The following is a 24,270-nucleotide window of genomic DNA, read 5'->3' on the forward strand; positions in this document are numbered from 1 at the left end:
AAAATATTGCATACTGTTAAATTTTTTAAATCACATGACAGTCATTTCAGCCATAAAAGCATAAAAGGGTGGAGGTTTTTATTTTAAAATGGGAATTATTCCACATCTTTTATAGAGCCTGACTTTTGGGTATTTTAAAGACCTCAACGTGTCTTGGCTAGATTTTAAGTATGCTTATGTTGTAAAGATAAAAACAGCAGCATCTACTGTACAGCACAATAAGAGGATTTTAATAAATCTTACCTTTACTCTCAATTAAACATAGTGTCATCATTCTAATCTGCTCTTAATTATCAGGGTAAAAACAGAGATGTCCACTGAATGCTCAAAAATCAACTAAGTAGTTCCACCGTTTTTTTATATATATATTTCTGATGATCCTGTTCCAGTTTGGTGTAGGAAAAAGTGATAGAGGCAGATTGCATTGCCATGGAAACGCAATTATCATGCCATAATGTAGGAGGCATGGATCATGTATGAACCACACTTGGTGTAATTACTAGCTCGCCCACAGAACAAAGACTTTTCTCAGTGTTTTCTTTGAGTGTAAATTGCCTTTTTCTTTCTTGCTCTATTAATTACAAGTGATTTTCATAGAATGCCAACTTGAAATTTCCTTTAATTTAGTACATTGATAAAGTAATGAATATATAAACAGATCAACCAAAATAAACATGATTATTTTACATAATGCATGTCAATTAGATTACTTCAAACAGTGCATCTTGTAATGAATTTAGATGCTCATTGCTTCCACTTACAAACTGTCCATTAGTTACCCAGCAACATGCCATGTGTTAACGCCGCAGCATCATGAAGCTGCAAGTCTGAGCTTTGTCTCAGATGTTTGGGCAACCATGTTATTGTCTCTAAACAGTATGAAGGGCAGAGAAGTGGAATGAAGCATGCTTCCCCATCCCTGAAGCGCGCACACATACACACACACACACACGATGACGGATCGCTCATCAATTATTTCTCAAAGACAGGATTTTGGCTCAGCATCGCTCCAACTCTCACCCAAGATGTGGGAGGTGTTACTTTATGACTATAAACGTTATGTAGGAGTGTTAATTCTGTCCTCAGAAAACAAACACCACTGATCAGATTTTTAATAATTACTGATTGAACCGGAGTCAAAATAACAGGTATTCATTTAAGTAGTACTTGGGGTTTCACGATATCTTAGACGGCTTCATTTGGTATAGATTTCCAATATTTAGGAGATGAAAGTGCAAAAAGCTCTGTACATCAAAAAGCCACAGGATAAACAGAAAGGTCAGAGTATAGATCACTCTGCTTTGAAATGTCAGCTGATTATTCAGACCTAGGACCATAAAAATACTCGACAGGCAAAAATATACATCATGTTAGATTTGTGTGTTAGCAATATTCCACATATGGAAAAAATACATCAGGATTGTGCAATGTCATGAGTGGTAGACTGGAGAAAAAAAAAGCAAAACATTGATGAGAAATGTCGTCTTATTTAACTTGCTAAAAGTTATCTTCTTCACAGAAATTAGAAATAAAACATCTTCAATAGCTCAATATAGCAAATTGGTGTATAAAGTGAGAAAAGTAAAACAAAAAAACATTTTGCCTCGGATTCAAATCAGTCTTAAATGGGGAGGTTTAGAGTGGATACTTTAAAGACTTCAAACTCAAACTTAATTATTTCAAATAAGTTTTTATTACATAAAATCAAACATGCCAGTGAAAAAAAGACATACATACCTGTTTGTTTTACTCAAAATCAGAATTTAACAAAAACAAAATATTGTCACGCAGGCATAAATGATTAGTGTATATAATCCATAATTTATATGGATTATGGATTGTTTTAATGCTAAACTAAATATTAATTAGTAGAAGAATTAAATCTGAACATTATTTTCTGTCAGCTATGAGCTTAAATAAGTGATGTTTAACCCAGACAACACAAACAAAAGAGAAAATTGGAAACACAGTTTGTTTTAGGTGTTGATTTAATATATTTGAACTTGTTTTTGTATCTCAAAACATTTCTTGATTTGATTTCATCTGTACAAAGCCAGTTTTAGTGGGAAATATTTCTAATAAAACACATATTTCAGTCTTAGAGACTACAGTCCCCGGTTTGATTCCCGATGCATGTGTTCTCCTTCTCTAGCTGCACTTTTTCCTGTCTAGCTTCTAATGAATAAAAATATGACAACATGATTCTCAATTCTGAACCTGATAAATGTCAAGGGGCTTAAAATGTATACAAAGAATTATTGAAAAACAGTGACTGGTGCCATCCAAATAAATATAAAATGTATTAAAAAATGGTGTTTGTGTAAACAACTTGTTATAGATTTTCAGTCACATTAATCAGATCTAGAAAGTTGATCGACTCAAAGCAAGAAAATGACCAGTAAATAATAATAAACTATGATACTGACACAGCATACTCTATCCCATTTTTCTGTCTTTTTTTAGAAAGAAAAAAAAAATCACTAACCCTGCATTTTGGCTTTAACTTTGGCGTTTATTCTGGATAGCAGAATATTGGTTCTTTGCTTTAGATAAGAGGAAAGCTGCTTGGTTAGTGTGATCAATATGATTTAGTTATAGTACCCGGTATCTAAATGCTAACAAGATTAATTTAACAAATATCAGCTAAATCAGAATGAAGGAATCATTTTGTTCAACACTCATTCACACAATCAACATTTCTGCTTTCCAAGCCTTTGTATTTGTTCTGCCAGTGGTCAAAAATTACCTGGTATTACATTCGTGTGCTGTAGTGTGAAGATCTAACTCACTTCACTGTTCAGGTGATTTCATTTCTTACTGAGCTACAATAAGTATAAAAAAATAATAATAAATTGTTTAAGTATTTGATGTATTGGTGCTGTGGGAGACTGAACTACAATTTCCCTGAGGGTAAATCCCAAAGGGATGAATAAAGTTTCTATCTATCCATCTATCTAGCAGTAGAAACAGGTCTTAAAGGGAAAGTTGATAAATTTATTGTAATTGGGATTAGACTCAAGCCTCAGATAACTCAATAAGTCACCAAATGTTAAATGGATGGACTTGAATCTGTTTTCTTTGTATTGATGTAGCTTTACAGGCCACAGGGCAGCTGCATTTGGAGATGTTTGTAGCGTTTATAAAACTACTCTGTCTTTTGTTGTCCTCGCATTAGTCTGTGCAGGCAGATGGCTGGGATGGCTCCCCTTTGAATGTTTAACCGCTTCTTCCAGGGACTTCCTGGTTATCAGTAGCCTCACCACATCTTCCCTCTTCTTTGTCAGTTTTTTACGAGCCTGGTCATGAGTCACCATGGTCATATCCCAGCCGTTCACCTGGCAGGAAGGAGGACAGTCTTTTCAAGGTTCAGTCCAGGATAAGCAATAAAACTTTTTTACTGCTCCCTACAGCGCCATCTTGTGGCTTTCGCATCCAATGATGAGAGTTGTTACTACCCACCTGCATGATTTTGTCTCCCATCTTCAACCCTGCAACTTCTGCTGGTCCTCCTGGAGTTATCCTGGTCACATAGATTCCCTGCAGACCACACACATTGCTAAATACAGATAATATTTTCTCTTCTATTTGTGTACTAAGGTTTTTGAGTATTCACTCAAATAATGTGCATTTTAAATACTGAAATAACTGGAACAGCTCGTGTCATATTTACTCTTGCTTTACATTCAGTTCACAATCTGAGAATAAGCAATCGCTCTTCTAAAATAAAATTTTATTTCTCACATTTTTCTTCCACATTAACTGGAAAACAGGGATTATTGAGATAATTAAGCTTTCTCTGACAAGGTTTTACTGTAAACCCTGACTTCACTGTGTACCAGGCGTTGCAACCATCTTCTGATGTCTAAGTTTATTTCTCATTTTGTACTATTTATTTCTTTATCTTTGTATATTACGTATATACACATAACCTGCATCTTAACTCGAGTCGAGCAAATCTCAATCTCGTTGTAATCTGTTAATGACAATGACAAATAAATCTTATCTTATCTTATCTTCTGGATAGCTGGCTGAAAGGCAAATTTAATTGTATGAAAGTATTTCCAGTTGCACAAAAACTTGGAGCATGCATTGAAAAACTACATTTATCCATGAATAACTTCTGATTTTTTATTATCTGTTAATCACAATAAAAACATCATAATCTAAATCTAAATCTTTTTGATCTTCCAGCCATCACACAGATTTCTGGTTGATTATTTGGACAAAATCAGTTAAAAAGGTGCAATGATAACAAAAACACAATCAAAAATACAATAAATTAATTTTATCTTTGGCACCGTTTTTATCTCTTCTCTTTGTAGCACAAACATACTTCTACCATAATTATGCATGTTATTTTGTTGGGTTTCTAAAAAAAGGATCTCAAGACCTTTCACTTGTTGACTCACAACACCAAAACTGATTTTGGGAAGCACTGTTTTAGATTCCTAAAATAAGGAATAAACATCTTTCCAGTTTTGAGTAAAAACAGATTGATCATGTTATACATGATTGATTAGAAGTTTTGTTTAATGAATCTGAGGTATTTTTACTTAAGGTTTTGATGATGTGATAATTTTTTTATCAGCTCTGTTTTCTAAGCAAAATATCAACAATCAATTAGATGATTTATCTAGTGTCTGTAAACAGGATCTAAACAATACCCAGAAATAATTAAGATCAACTCTGTTTTAGTGCTCAGTATCTGTCATATTAAATTCTAACATTGTATCTCAGTTTCCTGTGCAGAAATCATTGGAAAAGGAAAGTCCTCTGCCCTGAATTTCTGCCATTTTTCAAAGCAACAATGTTCTTCAGAAACTTCTTTCTTCTTCACATTGTGTTGCAACCTTATGGTGTCATAGTTGTTAGTAAGTTATTGTTTATTCACCCTCTGCTTTGAACCTGAGCTGCACATTTACCATACAGTGGACTGTACTGATTAATTATTAAAACTATGTGTTTCAAATTAAGAAAAGGGAATTAAATTTTTTTTATATGTTTGTGCTGCAAACATCTTTGGAAAACCATAATTCCATCTCACTTCTCCTGTTTGTATTTTTATCATCTGAGTGTTGTTTTCAGTAGGGACAGGGAAGCTGGTCAGAGATGATGAGAGGATGGTTGGAGCTAATTATCTAAAACATACAGCCAGACCTACAATTTCAATTAAAATATATTCATGTGTTAAAATGGTCTAATCAAAGTCCAGACCTAGATCTAATTGAGAATCTGAGGCAAGACTCGAAAAATTATGTGTACGAATGTGACACATTCAATGCGACAATGAACAAAAGTTTCAGACTCCAGATGTGAACAGCTGATAAAGACTAAAAGACTCATAGCTGTAATTACTCCAAGGGTGTTTCTTTTTTTTTTTTTTTTACAAAGCACTGAAGGTACAGACACTTTAGCTTAAAATACAGACACAAACCTCCAAGAGCCGCAGCCGACTGCGAGTTAAAGTTATCATTCATCTGTAATAGGATAAGTGGAAACACATGACTAGTTCTCAAACACTTCCACCAGCTTAGAGAGTTTATGCAATAATCAGGTAGTACTTGAGTCTGCATAAACCTGCAGTACGTCGTTCAATTACACACATATTTGGGTCTGGCTTGTTCTCACATGAGGCCACTAACAATACGTCCAGGCCTGTTCTTTACTTGCAGCTCACCGGTATATGCCAAGTTAAATAACAGGAACTTTTCTGTTCCTCTGTAGCATAAAATAATATGTATCTTAGTTTAACTCAAGGTTAAAGAGCCATTATAAGAAACAGTCAGTAGATATGAGTGCTTAGATGTTTGTTTTCTGACCTTATCTGACTTGTCCTCAGAGAAGGGGTTCTGCCCGGGGTCCTGGTCGATACCGCCTCCGATGCTGAAGCCCAGAATCAGGTTTTCTCCTTGGCACAGCTTCTGGATTTCAACTCTTTGCTGTTAGAAAACAACCAGACAAAATCAGATATTAAGCAAAACATTCAGTATAAGCCACTGACTTACTGGGAGCTGTTCTGCACATATGAAATCTTCACGAGTGATCTGGCATTGTTGCCCAACTGTGTCATTACTGCGCTGTTCAGACATGAGCACAAAATCAGCACAAATTGCAGCTGTGCCATTTTTTTTCTGCTACTACAAAGAAATGTTTGTGCAAAATAAAACTTGTTGCTAATTAAAGCATTCAATATTCCTACACCATCAGGGAGCATCTTCACAACATAAGAGTTGATTCTGAGACATTTCCTGCCAACTCCATGGAAGATGGATTAATAAGTTCCCTGTAGTGTGATAATCAGCTGCAGACTGATGGACGGGTTTGACTCTAGAGCTCCTCCAACACAAAGGCCGCCTGTGTGCGGTGATGAATAACCACAGAGTCTCTCTAATACAATGAAGTCTAGAGATGACTTCACTGATGTTGTCGATCAGCCAATGAGTCAGGATTTCCAGATAAAAAACTTCTCCTTTTTAGAGCTTTGCAACCACGGGCAACAACAGCAAATAGAAGAAAACATGTAATTGCAGAAAGAAAGACAGATGTATGTTGCAGTTTATAAATTGGAAATGGTGACCAGAAGACGGCAACGCACCTAAACAACTAAAACGGTGGAGAAAAAAAGCCTGGACAACAATGTAAGCTTATCTTGCCACCATGCACAATGAGCGGGACGGTAACGGGAAGAAAAGCTTCAAAACTAACAGTACAAAGCTGCAACAGGAAGTGATTTGGGACAAAAGTATTTATAACGGTAATTAGAAGCTACCTTCTTGGCAACTGGTTGGTTGTTCAGCAAGCAAGACTAAAACATTTAGAGTTTTCTAAACTCTTCTGGGACTCTAGCAGGAACTGGTCAGATGAACCTCAAATCAAACCTGAGAGAAAACTAAAAAAACAGATCACTGCTTGACTGTTGAGCAGGAACAATTAACAGAGTAATAATCACACACTGGACTAAAAAAAGTCCACAGACATCAAGCCTATAAAAAAAAATAAAAATCAGTGGTGAGCTCAGGAAAAGCTGAAAGAGAATGCAGAGATAAACAGGAATGTGCTAAAACAAACAAACAAACAACAACAAAAAACATTTGAATTGGAAAATGAAGAAAAATGAAATGACCAGCCCCACACAGTCCTGCAAGGGAAAGCGGGTAAAAACAATGTCACATAATAATTAAAGGCTTTTTTGTTCTACAAAGAAAAAGTTAAATACATGTTAGAATATGACAAAGATTGTAATTATTTTTTTTTTCAGTTCTCGAGTCATTTCATCACATTGATGTTAGGAAAAAAAGAGAAAAAGTAAGTCCGTAAATTAACCACAGAGAGAACCACTGTAGTGAATGATTCATGCTGATCTTCCTAGTTTGCGATACAGTCAAAAAATATAAATAAAGCCAGGAATTTAAAAATAACGGGTTAAAAAAAAATACTGTTTTGTTGCGTTCACGGACCAGGAAGAACTCACACACCTAGCGAGTGACGTACCAGTCAGGACATTTTCAAACTGTGTGAAAGTAACAACTGTAAAAATAGATTGTTAAAAATAAAATTAAAAATCGACTAACATCTTCGATTATTCAAATTACCTGGCTGAATGTAAATGAGTAAACTACAATTTAATCTGACACAAATGTTCTGATTTTCACTAAACAAAGAAAACACTAACACCGTAAACAAGAACTACCGTATGATAGTTAATTCGCGCTTATGTTTACACATATCTACTTAGTTTAATCCCTAATGTTGGCCAAAAAGATGAACAATAGATACCAGTTCAATGAAACACAGTCGCTCTCCTAAACTCACCACAACTGCAGTCACTGGCTGACCGGGGACAAACGACATCGTTTAGCTGTGATTTAACAAAACAAACAACAAAAACGAGCCGAGGAATGTTTAACAAAAGCTTTCGTAAAAGTTTTCAAAATGTGTTTTTAGTGGAGGAAGAACTTCCCCCGAGTTACTAGTAGGCTGATCCCGAGCTGAAAACCAGCGTCTTCCCAGATGACGTAATCTCGCCTCTCAGGAAACTCAGATGTGAGTGTTTCATTCACCCTGGCAGCTAGGGAGGGCGGTGTTAATTGGCTGGCCGCTGCCCTTTTACCTCCAGACATTTCTTTCTGCGTCAGAGAGAGATGAATGATTAATGTCCTTAAATGGACAGCAGGGCTGAGCCTCTAAAAACGAAACTATACTCCTTTAAGGCACAAAATCAGTCGTCTAAAGTACTGCATTGACTATAATATGAAGTAATACTATGACCTAGTTATAGTATTATTACTGTTAATTTAATGATTATTATTGCTCAATGAACTAACAAAAAGTCAGAATAACTCCCTGTGGATCACATGCTATGAAACTGGTTTAATAATCACATAATCTGTGTCTTAATTTAACTTTTAATAAGCACATGTACCTGTCATACAGACACTAATAATTGTATAACTTTCCTTACTATAAAAAACACTCTTCCTCAGAGATGGTCAAAGAGCTTATGCAGGACTTGTGCCCCAGTTCCAGCTGCCAATCTCTCCTTCCAACATTAACAGTTTATGTATGTTTTCAATTATCAAATATGAAATGTTTTATTATGACGAGCAATGACATTTGGGAAGGGACTAACATCCAATATCTTGGATGTTGCTGCATAACCCTTGTATCTCTGTCGTATTGCACTATTGTATTTGCTTCCACGTTTACATGGTGTTCACGCTTACACATCTATTTGTGTTTGTATCTTAGAGTGCACAGAATCATACCCTAAAGGTAAACTGTGTGAGTAATCCCATGGGAGCTGAATACCTCCCCACAGCAAGCCTTTTATTTATACAGGCCTACTGTGAAGTTGCAAATAAATTACAGTGTTTGTTTTGTTTTCTGTAAAATTCTCAAATTCTAAAAATAGTCAATCTGCCCAGTAAAATATTGTATAATGAAATTTTGTATTTGCCTAAAACATCTTCTACGATAAGCCTTCTTCCAAGCTTGATGATGAGTGTAGAACATGTGTTTCCTATTAAACTGGAATGGAGCGCTCTGATCTGTCTTGAAAAATGTAATCTACATACAAGATCTGAAACTCTGGCAGGGACAAAACACCAGAGCGTGTACTGACAGGCTCTTTGTGTTTAAAAATTAATTATCTACTGCACAGGATTTGCAAATACTACAATGTGCATCTCTTAAAGTGCTTTATTTTGGTCATTTAATGATATTACATCTACATATCAAAAGTATACATGTGAAATAACGTGTTTTGCATCCACCAAAGTCTGCATTGAAAATACATTAGAAAGTTACAAAGGTACATATTATACATTATACATACAGTATTTCAATGAAAACTGTTTGCAACAACTGTTTTAACTCACTTTATAGGTGTAACTATAAACTATAACTATAACTCACCAGCATGACCAGTATTATTTTTCTCTCTTTTTTTCAGTTGCACCTTTTTGATAACAGATGTTATCAAATGTATCACCCATTTGTCTGCTGTAGGACTCAACAAAAGATTTTTCACAATTTTTCTTTGCAGGGATTTGTTGCTTCATTGAAGTGTAAAACATTTATGGAAAGTTAATGCCTAAAATTGCAGCAGGTTACCTTTATTTACATGTGTTGCTTTGTAGGTTGTCACAAAAAATTCAAACAGTGTAACAGTGAATCTGACTCTGTCTAAACGGAACAAAAATATATATTTTTTTAAAGCCAAATTAGATCTGGATTAATTTGGATCATCAGTTTTCAAAGAAAGATGTCATATAAGTTATATATGGAGGTTTATGTTGTGGAAACAAAATACACGCCTGCATTTTATTCATCCCCTTTCTACACATCACAAATTTGTAGTCAAGATTTCTTGATCCGGCGATTTCTCCTTACTATCTACCGATGGGGTTGCAGTGTAATTCACAACACAGTCAATAGGGGGAGCTTTAAAATGAATGCCAGTATCTCAGTAGCCTGGAGCAAAAGGTGGAGGTGATCTGTACTCCTGAGGTAGCATTTGATCGTTTAGTCTCGCGTCTGTGTGGTGTTGAGGGGGAACACGAAATGTGAGCTCTCCTGTGATTTCCTGGTATTCGTTTTCTATGACTTCGCTGCTGTCATTTGGCCCTTTAGTAATCTCTGCATAGACGTTTTCCTGTGGGTTGCTCATCTTCTTCTGGAATTTCTTCTTGAGGCTCTTTAGGTTCACAGCTACTGATGGCCTCAGATCATGTAACTTCACTGGCTGGATGTTGGTGAAGAGTTTTCTCTCGGTGGCTGACGGTGTAGAGGAGTTGTCGGACACCGAGGTTGTTCTGCTGCAGACAAGGTTTTGCTTTTGGACAACATGATTCCTCAAAGGGACTTCAGGAGGCTGGATACAGGGAGAGCTAGTCCTCATATTTGGTGCTGGCTGCAGATCAGAAACATAAAGCACAGGACACATGGATTTAGATTTTAAAATCTCATTCATGTCTCTTAAACATAGAGTGCAATAAGTTGGCGATCAGTCTCGTCTCTGGTTTAAGGTAGAAAAATATTCCAACAGGCAAAGAAATTGTAGTCTCTTCGATCACTTCATTGCATCTGCAAAAAAAATTTAATAGTGGATAAACAGTGGTCCACAAACTGTGGTGTCTAGTTGTTTTAATTTTCAAGAGGAACAGAAACATGAAGGTGCGCATTAACCTCCAACACCTAACTTAGCATGCATGTTTTAGGAAGCCAGAGTACTTGCATGCAGGGTGAGAACACAAAAACAGCACAAAGAAAAGCCCCAGCTGGAAGTCAAACCCAAGTTGAGGCAGTAGTGTTAATAACCTCACCACCCTGCAGCTCAAAACTGGTTTTTGCCCTGCAGACATGTCTGCTTTTGTAACTAAATGTAAAGCAGAAAATGCTAAATGTCCATTACATTGTCTGGAGTAAAAACTCATCAGACTAATTTCAACTGTGCTAAATCTCTGTCTTGTACAATATGTAACACACCCTCAGCAAAGGCAAAGGGTGCCTCAATAAAAGTTAAAAGGGAACCAAAATGCAATGTAAAGAAAAATCTGTAAAATAAAAAAAAATAGATATTAAAAAGTAAGAATCATCATTTACCACAAAATGTAAATAAAAAATGTATACATGAACATTCTTCTTGAAACAACAAAACTGTTTCCATCTTGGCAGTTTGACCACAAAACATTACCGAATTAGTTGAAATTCGGTAATGTTTCTTGTCACATTACCGAAGCAGGAGGAGGAGAGGTGAAGTGTTGGAAATCGTTCTCCAAACTAGGGTAAAGTTTGTTTGGTTGGCTGTTTGGGAGAAAGAGTGCAGAGTTCCTCAGATTGTTGGGTCGATAAGGAAGGGCGGGTGGGATCTCGTCCGCTCGTTGTGGGTGACTCGGGTTGGACTGTCGGAGGTTATTTGGTAGCAGACTGGTGGTGTAGCTTCGGGGTCTTTGGGAGAACAGTATTTCTGCATAGTCTGTACGGTCAGCTGATGACTAAAATAAGATGAGACAAAGCAGGCACTGATTCACTTTTGGACTTAATTCAACTTGCACACAATTGTTTGCAATTTTTTTCTTTTACAATATTCATAAAAACCATATAAACTTTGAGGATGCAAATCCATATCAAGAAGAAGAGACACTTATATTCTTACCTTTCCACAAGCAACTGTGAGCACCTGATTGAAAGGCATGATGGGATTCCGGCAGTGAAAGTCCACCAGGTCCTGCAGACTCCTGTGAGTCCTGTTCTCCCCTAATATGATGTACTGGCCGTCCTCCAGGACATCAATCATGAAGTGTCTGCAGTGTTCGTCTTCACTGAGGTAGGCCCACAAAACAGAGTGATGATTTTGACCTCTTAGTCAAATGGCACTACAAAGCTGTGAACACTCACCGATATGAGAGGGTGTAGCCAACTCTGCTCTCGCTGACTCTGATGAGGAAGTAGCCGGGCGGCTTCAACGTGAGCCGCTCTTCTGCTGTCCTACACAAATCAGCGCAAACAAAGGCCTCTTTCACACACACACTTTCAGCTGGAAATGCATTTTTAACTGCGCCACTATTGCATTTTCAATTTTTTAATGGCCACAGAAAAAATACTTTTACATAATAACAGCATATTCTCTCATTCACAAATTATGGAAAATAAACTGTCCAGAATAATAACTAAATATAGAAAGACTGTGTTTGTTTTGTTTTGCTTCGAGAAAAGATTTCTTTTAGAATCGTAAGTATCCCAAAGTCGTTGTCAATACAGTAAACTGAAACTTATCCAATACTGATTAGCTTAACCCATTGTCTATTGTTTAAATTGGGTGTGGGCAGATCTGTTGAGTGTGAAAGATTAATAATTTGTAGCACAAGTAAAGGTCAGGACTGAGTAAATATTGCAGCAAAGCTGTAGCAAATAGAACTATTGTTTTTTTTAATAGGTCAATCAACAGATGTCCTTCCTTCAAATTGCAAACAATCATGGTTCACTTTTATGCTGCACGCACCATAGGTCTGCAACAAGCACAGAACAATGAAAGGAACTAACTGAGAAATAAAACGAATGACAGAAATGTTGCTGTGCAGTTCTGCATCTTTCTCTTGCTGATTCTGATGATTTCTGCTTTGTATGAAACTGACCCTCTATAAATACCAATACCAGTGGGAGTCATGTCTGCAGATGCAGTTATAGGAAGAAGTATATTAACACAATGCACTAACTGAAAACCAGATGCACATTATGACTTTCTAATAAAACTCAACTTGCATTTCAGCTGGTAATTACTTGCACTGTTGCAGCAGGAGGAAACGTCTGCTGGAGTAAATGTTTTGTCACGTCACATCCACCAACTTCAATGCATTTTAACGTGATTTTATATGTTGTTTTCTTACTTTTTGTTCCTCTAAAGGATTGTTCTGTATTTAACTCCATTCACCTTGCCCCCAACTTTAATTAACTTCCTTTTTCCTGCTGAAGAAAACCGCCCCCTACCATAATGCTACCACCACCATGTTTCACTGTGAGGATGGTATGGTAGTTTTAAAGTGGCACTATGTGATAAAATATTAACACCTGTACAGGGCCGTGCTGACCACTTATTTCCTGTTCAGTAACTGGTGAAGATTCAAAACTTGAAGTTTTAAGCAAAAGTCTCATTAATTGGTCCTTTTGCATTTTTTCTTTTTTAGCTTTCTTTCAAAACTGTATGTTTTGTATTTGATTGTTTTCAAGAAACTCATTAAATCAACCTTTAAATAGCTTGCGTTAGTAAGCTATTTTAAGCTTACTAAAACAATCGCTGCACCTTGTGACACTGACATCATTCCTGTGTGTGATTGGTAAGAGCCCAGCTCTCTCCTGTACATTCCTACTGCTACAGTGGCAGATGGCAGATGGTGATAGACTTTGAAAACTTACTTCCTCGTAATGATCCCATGAAACCAATCTGGAACCGAGCCGTTCCCGAACAAAGACCAGAGCTGGGACTCCGTGAACCAGGTAAAAGGATCCTGTTGACCCTGTGTCGCCTGACTCCACTCCATCGTCCTGACAAAATAAAAACATCATGTAGTTCTGTTGTAATGCACATCCAAATTACTTATTTCACTGACTCATTACATTAGATATTTTCTACGCAGTGTTCATTAAACCACAAACTCATTACCCTTCTCGGTATTTGTTGTTCCTTCATAAGGAAGTGTTTTCATGTAATGCACTGAGAACATTTTTCCTCTCTAAGACTTTTCACAAAAGCAAACTTTAACTTCTAACTATTTTCATTCAAACCAAAGAAAACAAGTTGCTTTTAAAGAGTAAAACAGAACTCTGCTGCAGTTGATGACAATGAAGATTCACATCAGTTCTTTTTGCTGCGTAAATCTAAGCTCAGAGCAACACAAATGTGACTCACCTTCTTTGATAGCTTCAGGGTGAAATGACGCTGCAGAACTCAGTCACCTGTCAACACCTGCGTGGGGGCGGAGGCAAAGTCTTCCTGTGACAGCAGCACATTCAGGGACACATATTTGGAAAGAAACAGAATGCAGTGTTTTACATTTGCAAAATATTTGCAAATATTTGCAGTTTTCTTCTACCATCCATCTCTCCTATGACCTTTGAAGAAGCTTCCCCGTCTCTGCTGCAGAAAAGCAACCCAACAGCAGGATGGATACTTGCACCACTTTGTTTCACAGTTTTTGAGGCTGATATTTGATATCAGTTTTCCACACAGCATTTTGTTTGTTGGGCAAAAGTTCAAAGTTTGGTCTCATCTTACCAGAGAACCTTGTACCAGATGTTGCTCCGCTCCATATGCGGCTTAAAACATATCGCAAATGGGATTTCATTTGTCTTTCTTCCACAACAGTTTTCTTCTTGTTCTTCCCTGAAGGCCACATTTGTGAAGCGCATAACTTGCTGACCCCTCCTCAAATTGCCCCTCTTGAGCCGTAGATCAATGCAGGCCCTCCCGAGGTACCACAGGCCTCTTGGCTGGTTTTCTGATTAATGCTGTCCTTCCATCGCCTCTGAGTTTAAGAGGGCTGCAGATGTGCCATCCTCTTTCAGTTTTAGGATAATGGATTTAATAGTACTTTGTGAGATGCTCAATGTTTAAGATACTGTTGCAGGACTTAGCACCAGCTATTAAACAAATTTATCCCTGACCCGTCTGCTGTGTTCCTTAGTATAAATGATGTCTTGTTCTCCAAGTGTAATGTCCTCCAACCCCCAATCCTTTCACTGTACAATTGTACTATTATTGAGTTTGACTTACACTCAGGTTGACTCTATCCAACAATTTATTGATGCCTAAGGGCAGCTGATTGTAGTGAATTTTATTTATAGGCATCAGAGAAAAGGGGCTGACTATAAATACACACCACAACTTTGAGAATTTTACTCATAAAAATGTAAAAATCCAAATTTGCATGATTTTCTTTCAGTTCCAATGATTATGAACTACTCTGTGCTGGTTAAACACACACCTCTAGACCATCTACTGATGTTGTAATGCTACACATTGTTTTGAAAAAGTTCAAGGTGGCTGTAAATCCCTTTACAGTGCACTGTTTGTATCCAGATGTCTGATGCTTGGTCAAACAGAGGGTTAAGTCACCTCTAAATGGGATTTCTATTTCTGTGGAAGCAGATGTTCTCATGTGTTTAAGATTATGAGTGGAAAAAAACAATTGAGTAGCTCATGACTTGACTTACCCTCCTGTCAGTGTTACATAACCTACAGCTGCTCAAGTCTACAAAGATAAGAGGTTATGTGAGTGTTTTTAATTTAGTATTCCAGTAAATCTTCAGAGTCATTTTTTTCCTGAATTGAAACTTGGACAATGACCCCAAAGCTACAATAAAGCAACGATCCATCACAAACTGTCGGCATCTGGAGCCTGAGTAGTATCAGTCTTCATTTATTGTTCTGGCTTGCCAGGAGCCAGATTGTGATGTCAGAACAAGCTGTTTTTTGTGCAAATCTTAGTGGTCAGCTCTGACAGGCTACACACAAAACTCCACCTTTTGCTGTTTTCAGTTTGAAACTTCCTGGATTTAATACAAAAGGAAATTAATCATCCCTACAAGCATTACCAGAGACTTTGTGGAAGACAATAAAATCCCAGTCAACTAATGAATTAGTCTGCTGTGTGCTTTCGGTGACAAATTAACAGCTTTATGATCTGATTCACTGAACTTCCACAAAGGTGTTTCAGAACAGCCCTCCAACTTGACAAGTGACTCAGTAGATGCCTGAACAAAGGTCAAAGCACACTGATTTCCCTCTGTGACTGTTTGTAAAACAGAAGTGTTGGAATGCCACGGAAGTATTTTTTCGAGGACTCTTCTCCATTTGCATGTAAATGCTCTCTTTACAAGCATTCACACATTTGTTTCCACAAAAGAAAGGGAGCCATTTTATTTGATAGATCGGGCTGTGTTTTTGCATGAATGGAGGGGGAAAGCAAGTAAAAGCTTTGTTGTAACCTGGTATTTGTCACTTTGTGGTCTCCCTTCACTTCTCTGTGAGTTAATATATTTTAAACAAAACAATTGCAGGCTGCAGCTTATAATACACACACATTTGGCCGACTTGCAGGAAGAGGAAGTGTACCAGTGGCCAGTTTTTTTGTTAGATTAGTTATAGGTGTATACAAATTAGTGCTTAAAATATTTAATATTTGCACAAAACCAAGAAAATACCAGAGTAGAAGGATAAACAAAATGCAAACTCTACATTCTTCAGATGTTGAGCAAGCTGTCGGGAGGTGAGAGGTGTGGCTCACCTTGGAAAGGTTGCCTGGCCATCATCACACAGAAAATCAACTATGAACGAACTCACTTTTACCTAGAGGCAATTCAGAGCTGGGAATTAACCTGTCATGCGTGTTTTTCATCTGTTGGAGGAAGTGTGAGTACCTGGAGGAACCGACACACACACATGTCTAGTAGCCCTTTCAAATGTGAACCCAAATGAAAAGTGGACCATTAAGTACTCTGTTTCTTACTCTGCCATGTTACAACTACAAGCTTCTCACAAAATTGCATATAGTAAACCCAAAGTATCACATAAAAGCAAAATGTAAGGAAAATATTGCATGGTTTTCCTTCTTTTTTTAACAAATATTTACAGATCTTCAAAAAATGGCATTGACATTTACATTTAGCCTATCTTACTTTGGTATCCCTGAAAAAAATAAAACTTAATGTCAGTATAAAGGCTGTTTAAAGGCCTCACAGATTTACTGGAGGAAAAATAACTAATAAAATAGCATCACAATGACCGAGGGACGTAGAGATAAAGTTGTGGAGAAGTTTAAAGCACAGTTAAGTAATAAAACAACATCTCAAGTTTATCATGATATTATTGTCCACCAAAACTGACAGGCTGGTCAAACAAATGAGAAAGGCAGCTCAGAGTAACTCTACCAAATGCTATTGGTAAGTCTCTCCACAAATATGACCACTATGGAAAAGGAGCAGAAAGATATCATGGAAATAGAAGCACTAGAAAATCCTGTTTCTTGTTTGCTAGAAGACATTTAAGGAAGACAATCTTCTGGTCAGATGAAACCAAAATTAGATCCTTTTGTCAGCAAGCAAAATGCAAAAACTAACATTTCAGGTCACCGTGAGCACATCTCCACCAACGGAGCTTTACACAGAACAATCCAGGAGGCTCCAAAAGACTTGAGACTGAGGCAAGAACTTACTTTTCACCAGTACAAGACTAAAACACACAGCCAGAGTTACAATGGAGTGGCTTATATCTAACAATATTCATGTGTTAGATTAGTCCCACTAATACTTAGCACTAAATCCATTTTATAATCTGTGGATAGAAGATGGAAATGCAGCAAAATGTGGTTGTGATATTTATGGAGTTTGCATTCAAATTTGAATCAAACTTGTCAAATCTTATCTGTAAATTATGTTTGAAAACCAGCATCAGTTTCCTTCAGCATAAACAAGCATGAATGTTGTACTGATAATTGATTAAAATCTAATAAAAATACATTTAAGTTATGTGACAAGACTTTTAACTGATTTATCATAACTGATTTTGTGTATGTTGTCCTTGAAAGAAATGTAAAGAATTTCCAGGTAAAATGTAATGAGATTCAAGGTAAAAATACAAGCAAGTTGCGTAACCCAATCCTAGTAAAGTACTTCTTTTAATCTTGTCGCCAATCATATTAATGATTGCTGAGATTGACGTACAGTATATCCAACCGATCACATGCTCCTTACTTCCTTAAATGCAACAGAACTTATACGCAAATAAATACCAAGTTGCAAATGGGAAAACCTGACATTAACTCACCTAAAACAGAACCTCATGTGATTTCTGATTGAAAACTGCAGAAAATCTGAGTGAAGCACTGCACTCAAAGAAAAACCCAGCTCCAGATACGCAACAGAGAACACCAAAACATGTCAAAGAATCTTTTTAATAAATCAAAGGTACATATATCTACAAAAAGTGTAGATCAATAGGATTTATGAAACTACAGTACAATCATTGAAGATCTTATTTACAATTGCTGATGTATTTATTTTATGTATTCCACACCGAGTCCATCGATAATCTCTGAGGAAATCCCAACCTGACTTTAGGAATGTTGAAGATATGAGAACACTGTCAAATTCAGAAAGACAGAGAATCAATTCACTAATCAAATGGTGCTTTAATAAAATGGGTCTTCAGAGAACTGCTGAAAACAAACCAAAAGCTCAAAAGTTAACCACAGACTAAACATGAAGTTACAGGTGTGATTCAGTAACTTTTATAGCACTACGAGTAATTAAGAGACTCTCATTGGAATAACCTCTCATATGAACTCAGATTTCTAATAATTTCCTATTTTTAACCCTGTGAACAAAATTCTGGAGATCCTAATTTCAAATAAAGCATGTTGAATCACATGTGCAAAACAGTTGTTTTTTTTAGGTTTTACCATGAGCAGACAGAATGCTGCGAGGGCAGCTTCACTACGACGCCGACCGTCTTTAGCTGCTATCTGCAGAAACATTCAACCAGCAAGTGGGAATGCTTTGGTAAAAGACTAATGGGACTCGATGGCTTAGACGACTGAGGCGTCACAGCTCAGGTGTTTTTCAGGAGGACCAAAGAGGGTAAATAAATCTCTTGTGCATTAATATCTTTTGTTTCTTTCAGTTAAGACTCGCAACAGTCAATAAATGTTAAGAACTTTTTTTTTTGTATAAACAGGAAGAACAAAAAGGAAAAAGTGCATACTCAATAAGAACATAAAAAGGGCACTTTGTCATTTTGGTGCTATGTCTTGTTTCTCTCCATAAATACTGCTACAGCACAGCCCCAATCCAAGGCCCAGGAAACTGTCGAGTACGTATTCCCCCATTGGAACGGACAAGTGGATCAAGTAGAAAAAAAACCCAAAAGCGTAAAACAATGATTTCATCGTCGCTGCGATTCCTCCTGCACTATCCTCCAGGTGTTTGGGTGTGAGTACGGCTGTTCGTCTTACTTTAACTTAGACTGCACCGACTACAAGTCAACCGTCTGCGTACATAATAAGCGCAAACCAGAGGCCCGACATACGTCACATTGCACATCAAAGTGTTAACGAGAAGCGTGGAATGTTTCAACCCATGAAGAACGATAAAGACGGACAGAAAATGTAAATCCCACGAGGAGGTGTGATGAGTAAAAGGTACGTTTTCATAATCAGTGATACACATAGATATTTACATGCTGCATTTTACATGTCGTAGATGTAAAAACAAAAGAAAATTTTGACCAAGCTGTCAGTGCAAACATGTAGAAGAATCCGGGGTCCTGTTGTCTAGAAGAATGAAATAAATAGACTTTGTAAAGTCAGATGGCAGAAAAAGTGGGCAGAAAAGGTTTGATCGTCTTCAATGTCTCACCAGGAGACAGCCTTTAAAAGTGAATAAAATTTCTGGATTCAAGTCGAAGCTGTCAGTGTGTAACCGAGGCCGCAGCTGCTAAATCCACAGGTAGGTAGACTAGGAGGGATTTTTATTTTTTTTTTTATCTAATTAATCAAAGGATAAATCAGAAGAAGGAAGACGAGGGAGGAAGAATAAAACAGGCATCAGAGTGTGCTCTGTCCAGTTCTGTCCAGTGGGGGACGCAGTTAAGGCGATGGTGGATGTCGGCGCTTCCGTCTTTCTCACAGAAGAGTGCAGCGGAAGAAGCTGCTCTTCTTGGGCTGCTCTGAAATCTTGACTCCCGGGTTGCTGCTCTGAGGGTTGTTGCCCTCCTGAAATAGACAGACGAAGAGTTTCCAGTTTTGAGAAAACGGCAAAAACAAAAATTCTCCCCAACCGCCAGTAAACTGCGTCGCACCGTGTTTTCACTCTTACCAGTTTCTTGTCCATCTTTGCCTTAATATCTCTGGCGAGGGTTAGGAAGGCCTGCAGACAAAAACAAGCATGCACATTAGTTGTGTCTCAGATGAATGCTTCAGGAGAGGTGGGAGTGTGCAGTTGTGTGAGAAGACGACCTCAGGGGGGAAAAAAATAGAAAAGAAAAGGAAATGGTCTGTTATCTTTCCCCCACATGAAACCAGATGTACCACAGACGTGAATCATGATTAAACATGTAGTCATCTAGCCGTGTCAATCCGACACTATTACATCAACAAATATGCTCATCCCTGTGAGGGAGTCAGTTTAGACAAATGCAGGAGACGGCGTCTCCGTTTATTATGCTCATTAATTATGCAGCAACTCAGATACATAGACTCTGAAGAGTGTCAGATGTAAACTTTTTAATGAGGTTATTGTCACCATGTCTAGGATTTCAAGTTCTCCAAATTGTAAACCAGAGAAAGTGTCAGAGTCAGAGCTCTTTAGCAGCCAATAGAGATACCAGTTGCTGCACGCTGCCGGTCAGCTGCCTGAAAGAAGCATTTTTCCTACACTAAAAGACATTTATCAACTGCTTTAAAATATTTCTGGCAATATGGCTGAAAAACGTAACACAATATAAGATATTTATATCGGTTAATATGGATAATTACTGATTTGTTTTTTTTTTTATTTTAAATAACTGAAATAGCGCCAAACTGGTGGCGGCATTTCAACCTTTATCTGTTCTTTTTATTTTAAGTAGTTATGAGGCATGGTAGTGAAATTTTAAAACCGCCGATGCGCAAGTTGTTGTTGCTAGGTAGCCAGAGTGAGACAGTGGGTGCCTCTAACCTTCCCGATAAAGTCTTTCCTCTGCCTACATCCCCCAGAATGCTGTGCGGTTCTAGATCAGAGTTCAGTGAAATTACTGAAAACTATCAGATGTATTATCAAAATTGATCACGTGTCTATTGTGAAGTATATTATTATTGATTTATTGTCCACCTAAACACAAATAGTGTGGAAATTAAAGAAGCGCCACTCTATTGATTAAGCTAACACTATTTTATTTCTACAGGTGACAAAGTACAAGCATAGAATCTGGCAATGCAGCAGCTTGTTGCTTTTCAATAATCGCAAAACTAAGTAGCCCCAAAAGATTGAAGCACTTGTACACCATCCTGTAACATGTGGGCTATTCTCACTGATTTTCTGAGTAATAAAAGTAAAGAAAGAAAAGGAAGGGACTTACATTCTCCACATTGATGTTTGCTTTTGCACTCGTTTCCATGAACTTGATACCGTACTCCAATGCCAGCTGAACAGGTTCAGAGAAAAAAAAGTCAGAAACGATGCAAAGGGAAAAAAAGACTCCATGACATCCCAGCTATTCTTACTTTCTCTCCTCTGTCTTTGGACACTTGTCGCTTGTCATTGACATCACATTTATTCCCCAGGACCATCCTCTCTACGTCTGCAGAGGCATGCTGCAGGAAAAACAAAATATGGTGAGGTAAATAGGTGATTACAGTAGTGAAGTACTTTCACTACTGTCATCTTTGCAGAATATTGTCACCAAAAATCTAAGGTCTTACCTCTTCTATATTCCTTATCCAGTTCTTGATGTTGTCAAAGGACTTCTCGTTGGTAATGTCATACACTAACATGATGCCCTAGAGAAGTCAGAAAAAAACATTTAAGAAAAAAAAATGTTAAAAACTGATTCCATTTCCTACTTATCTGATTGCTAGATTAAATATAATTTTCTGTAATGTATGTTTATCTGACTCATCTGTATATTTTCAAATTAAGACATAGGCATGCAGCTAAGCCTAAACTAAACAAGAGGCGAACAAAACACTCCTCATTTTCAGGTGTGTAGAGCATAAACAAGAACACCAATACGAGGCGTGTTTCTGAAAAGGTAAAGGATTAACAGCTAGCAGCTAAATGAATGTCACTGCACCTGTTCAGTTTCAACGTATCATCAGTAAAGATGACAATGCATCTTACCATGGCTCCTCTGTAGTAGGCTGTTGTGATGGTCCTGAATCTCTCTTGTCCCGCCGTGTCCCTACACACAGGAAAAAAAAATATTCTGTAAAGTTTCCTTTTTTTACTGCTGTGGCTTACAAAATTAGATTGCATTAGACAGTTCTCACTGTCATTTGTTTATACACTTATTACAGCTGAGGGCTGTAAATAGAATAGAATAGAAGTACTTTATTCATCCCAGCGGGGAAATTACTTCGCAGTTACAGCATAGAGACAAGACACAATAACAACTACTACTGAGTAGTAGTTGTAGATAAAATAAAAAATAAAATGCTATAAATTGTAAAAATATAAAATGCTAAGTAAACAAGTAAGTAGCCACTTTGTCAATAAAAAAATAAATAAATAAGCTTATGGTGATAATACATACTAGGAACTACCTAGAACTAGTGTTAAATATTCAGCATTTGTTCGTCTCACCATATCTGTAGTTTGATCTTCTTTCCATCTAATTCTATTGTTCTGATTTTGAAGTCAATACCTGGGGAAAAAAACAAAGAAAAACAAACAAAACCTGAGTATTTTCATAAAGCAACAAAACTGTGTATGTTGTTTAGGAAATACTGAAGTATTATTTTGCAACATCACACTTAAACAACAACATTTAGTTACTGCATTTTAAACATCCATCCAGCAATCAGCTACATCCACTCATCCATGTTGGGACTGATGCCACTTAAAAAAGTGTTAAGTTCTAATAATTTTGAAATTTTTAATGTGTTTCTTTGTTAGGAAGGTTTTACGTTGACTTGCCCAACCTCCTTTAGCAAACATATGGTTTTAAATTGTACTGGCATGGCAAAAAAGGCTCCCATAGATCTAACCATGAGGTGCCACAGTCATGTCTATAGTTGGCATACTTTGTCTAACATATGAACAAACTATGCCAATGAGTGAAGATATTAAATGTCAGGACATCTTGCGACTGAATTCATTAGTGTATTTTACATTATAATAGTAATATATGCCTTTTATATCAATCACAATATGTACTATTTATGGTTTAATTATTTATTATTTAGGATATATTGGTCTATAAATTTGTATTTTATTATAATTCCTTTATTTCATATAGGATTTAAAACTAATGCTGATTGAAATAATAAAAATAGGTGGCCAGAAAAAAGCCTGATCAGTGCATCACTATATTTTCTTTTACTCATCTTAGGTGAAATACCCAAAGAGTTTATTCAAGTAAAATAACACTACTTCAGCTAATTTTAATTCAAATAAATATTGTCCTATAGCTGCGGCTCTGTTTGTTTGCACAAACTGCGTGGCTAACCTGGATTACAGATAGAAACCGGTCGCTGTGGTTAATTACGGTACGTTTTACAAGTTGCGCTAATGTTTATTGGTGTAATAATAATCCATATTGTTCATTAAACACGGTCAAATAAGCCAAACTGAATGGCCTTTTATGGATGAACTTTAGATAAATATTCGTGATGTTCAGATTAATGGAGACTTTTTTTTTTTATTGCGTTGTCAACAACAGATCGAAGTACAGGCCAGCTGGTCATAAGGGAAATGACACTGCCAACTAACTTGCTTTAGCTTTTAGCACGTTACCTCAGCTGTCAACGTCTGTGTAGCCTATAAAACAACCACAACGGGCTCGAAGCGAACACAAATCAGTGATATCCGTGCTTACAAAGCATTCAAGTCATGTTAATAATCAGTGAAGGTCTCCTAAAGACCTCTCCCTGAAGCCGGTTGGGCATTTCCTGAGTCGCTGAATGCTAGCCAGAAAAGTTAGCACCAACTTAGCATGACGGGATGGGCAGCTCCGGCGCCGCTTTTCAGTCAGCTGAGGCGTTAAGGATGCGAGCGCCACTCACCTATAGTTGAGATAAACGTTGAGTTGAAGGCATCTTCTGAAAATCTGAAAAGCACGCAGGTTTTCCCGACTCCCGAATCACCGATTAAAAGTAGTTTAAACAAGTAATCGTAAGTCTTCGCCATGTTATTAGCTAGCTTACTACTGCGGATGTCCCGCCCGTTGTGCAGACGGAGAGGTCGCTGCTGCTGCGGGGCGTCCTGTTGGTCAAATCAACTGTCACTCTGCGACGTCGTCGTGGCTCAGGAAGCCTGCTGCCGCCCGAGTGGGTGTGTTCGTTTTGGAGACTGTTGCCACCCGGATTAACTACAATAAATTTGATATGTTTAACCAAGAACTCTTTATATATATATATATAAGAGTATATATATATATATATATATATATATATATATATATATATATATATATATATATATATATATATATATACTTTTTTTTTTAACTTTATTTAAACAAAGTAAGCACAAATAAGTACAGGATGTTTAACTAAGAACTCGTTCTCCTCAGAAGGATGT

The 24,270-nt window shown here is 37.1% G+C and overlaps 3 protein-coding genes across 3 annotated transcripts; all 3 read right to left on the reverse strand.

Moving 5' to 3' along the window:
• Window positions 1-1,954: 1,954 nt before the first annotated feature.
• On the reverse strand, window positions 1,955-8,033 carry tax1bp3 (Tax1 (human T-cell leukemia virus type I) binding protein 3). Its single transcript, XM_028028337.1, has 4 exons — window positions 7,813-8,033; window positions 5,820-5,939; window positions 3,460-3,537; window positions 1,955-3,335 (listed from the first exon to the last, which is right to left on the reverse strand). The coding sequence occupies exons 1-4, from the start codon at window positions 7,849-7,851 to the stop codon at window positions 3,138-3,140; spliced, it is 435 nt and encodes a 144-aa protein (XP_027884138.1). The 5' UTR covers window positions 7,852-8,033; the 3' UTR covers window positions 1,955-3,137.
• A 1,147-nt stretch (window positions 8,034-9,180) lies between these two features.
• hsh2d (hematopoietic SH2 domain containing) lies at window positions 9,181-14,031 on the reverse strand. The gene is made up of 6 exons (XM_028028330.1): window positions 13,907-14,031; window positions 13,414-13,542; window positions 11,899-11,988; window positions 11,657-11,822; window positions 11,235-11,495; window positions 9,181-10,411 (listed from the first exon to the last, which is right to left on the reverse strand). The coding sequence occupies exons 2-6, from the start codon at window positions 13,536-13,538 to the stop codon at window positions 9,965-9,967; spliced, it is 1,089 nt and encodes a 362-aa protein (XP_027884131.1). The 5' UTR covers window positions 13,539-13,542; window positions 13,907-14,031; the 3' UTR covers window positions 9,181-9,964.
• Window positions 14,032-17,929: 3,898 nt separating this feature from the next.
• Window positions 17,930-23,983, reverse strand: LOC114151242 (ras-related protein Rab-8A). The gene is made up of 8 exons (XM_028028336.1): window positions 23,754-23,983; window positions 22,333-22,393; window positions 21,871-21,931; window positions 21,453-21,530; window positions 21,255-21,344; window positions 21,110-21,175; window positions 19,870-19,920; window positions 17,930-19,766 (listed from the first exon to the last, which is right to left on the reverse strand). The coding sequence occupies exons 1-8, from the start codon at window positions 23,875-23,877 to the stop codon at window positions 19,677-19,679; spliced, it is 621 nt and encodes a 206-aa protein (XP_027884137.1). The 5' UTR covers window positions 23,878-23,983; the 3' UTR covers window positions 17,930-19,676.
• Between the last annotated feature and the right edge of the window lie 287 nt (window positions 23,984-24,270).

Source organism: Xiphophorus couchianus, chromosome 9 (assembly GCF_001444195.1).
Source record: "Xiphophorus couchianus chromosome 9, X_couchianus-1.0, whole genome shotgun sequence".
NCBI lineage: Eukaryota > Metazoa > Chordata > Actinopteri > Cyprinodontiformes > Poeciliidae > Xiphophorus > Xiphophorus couchianus.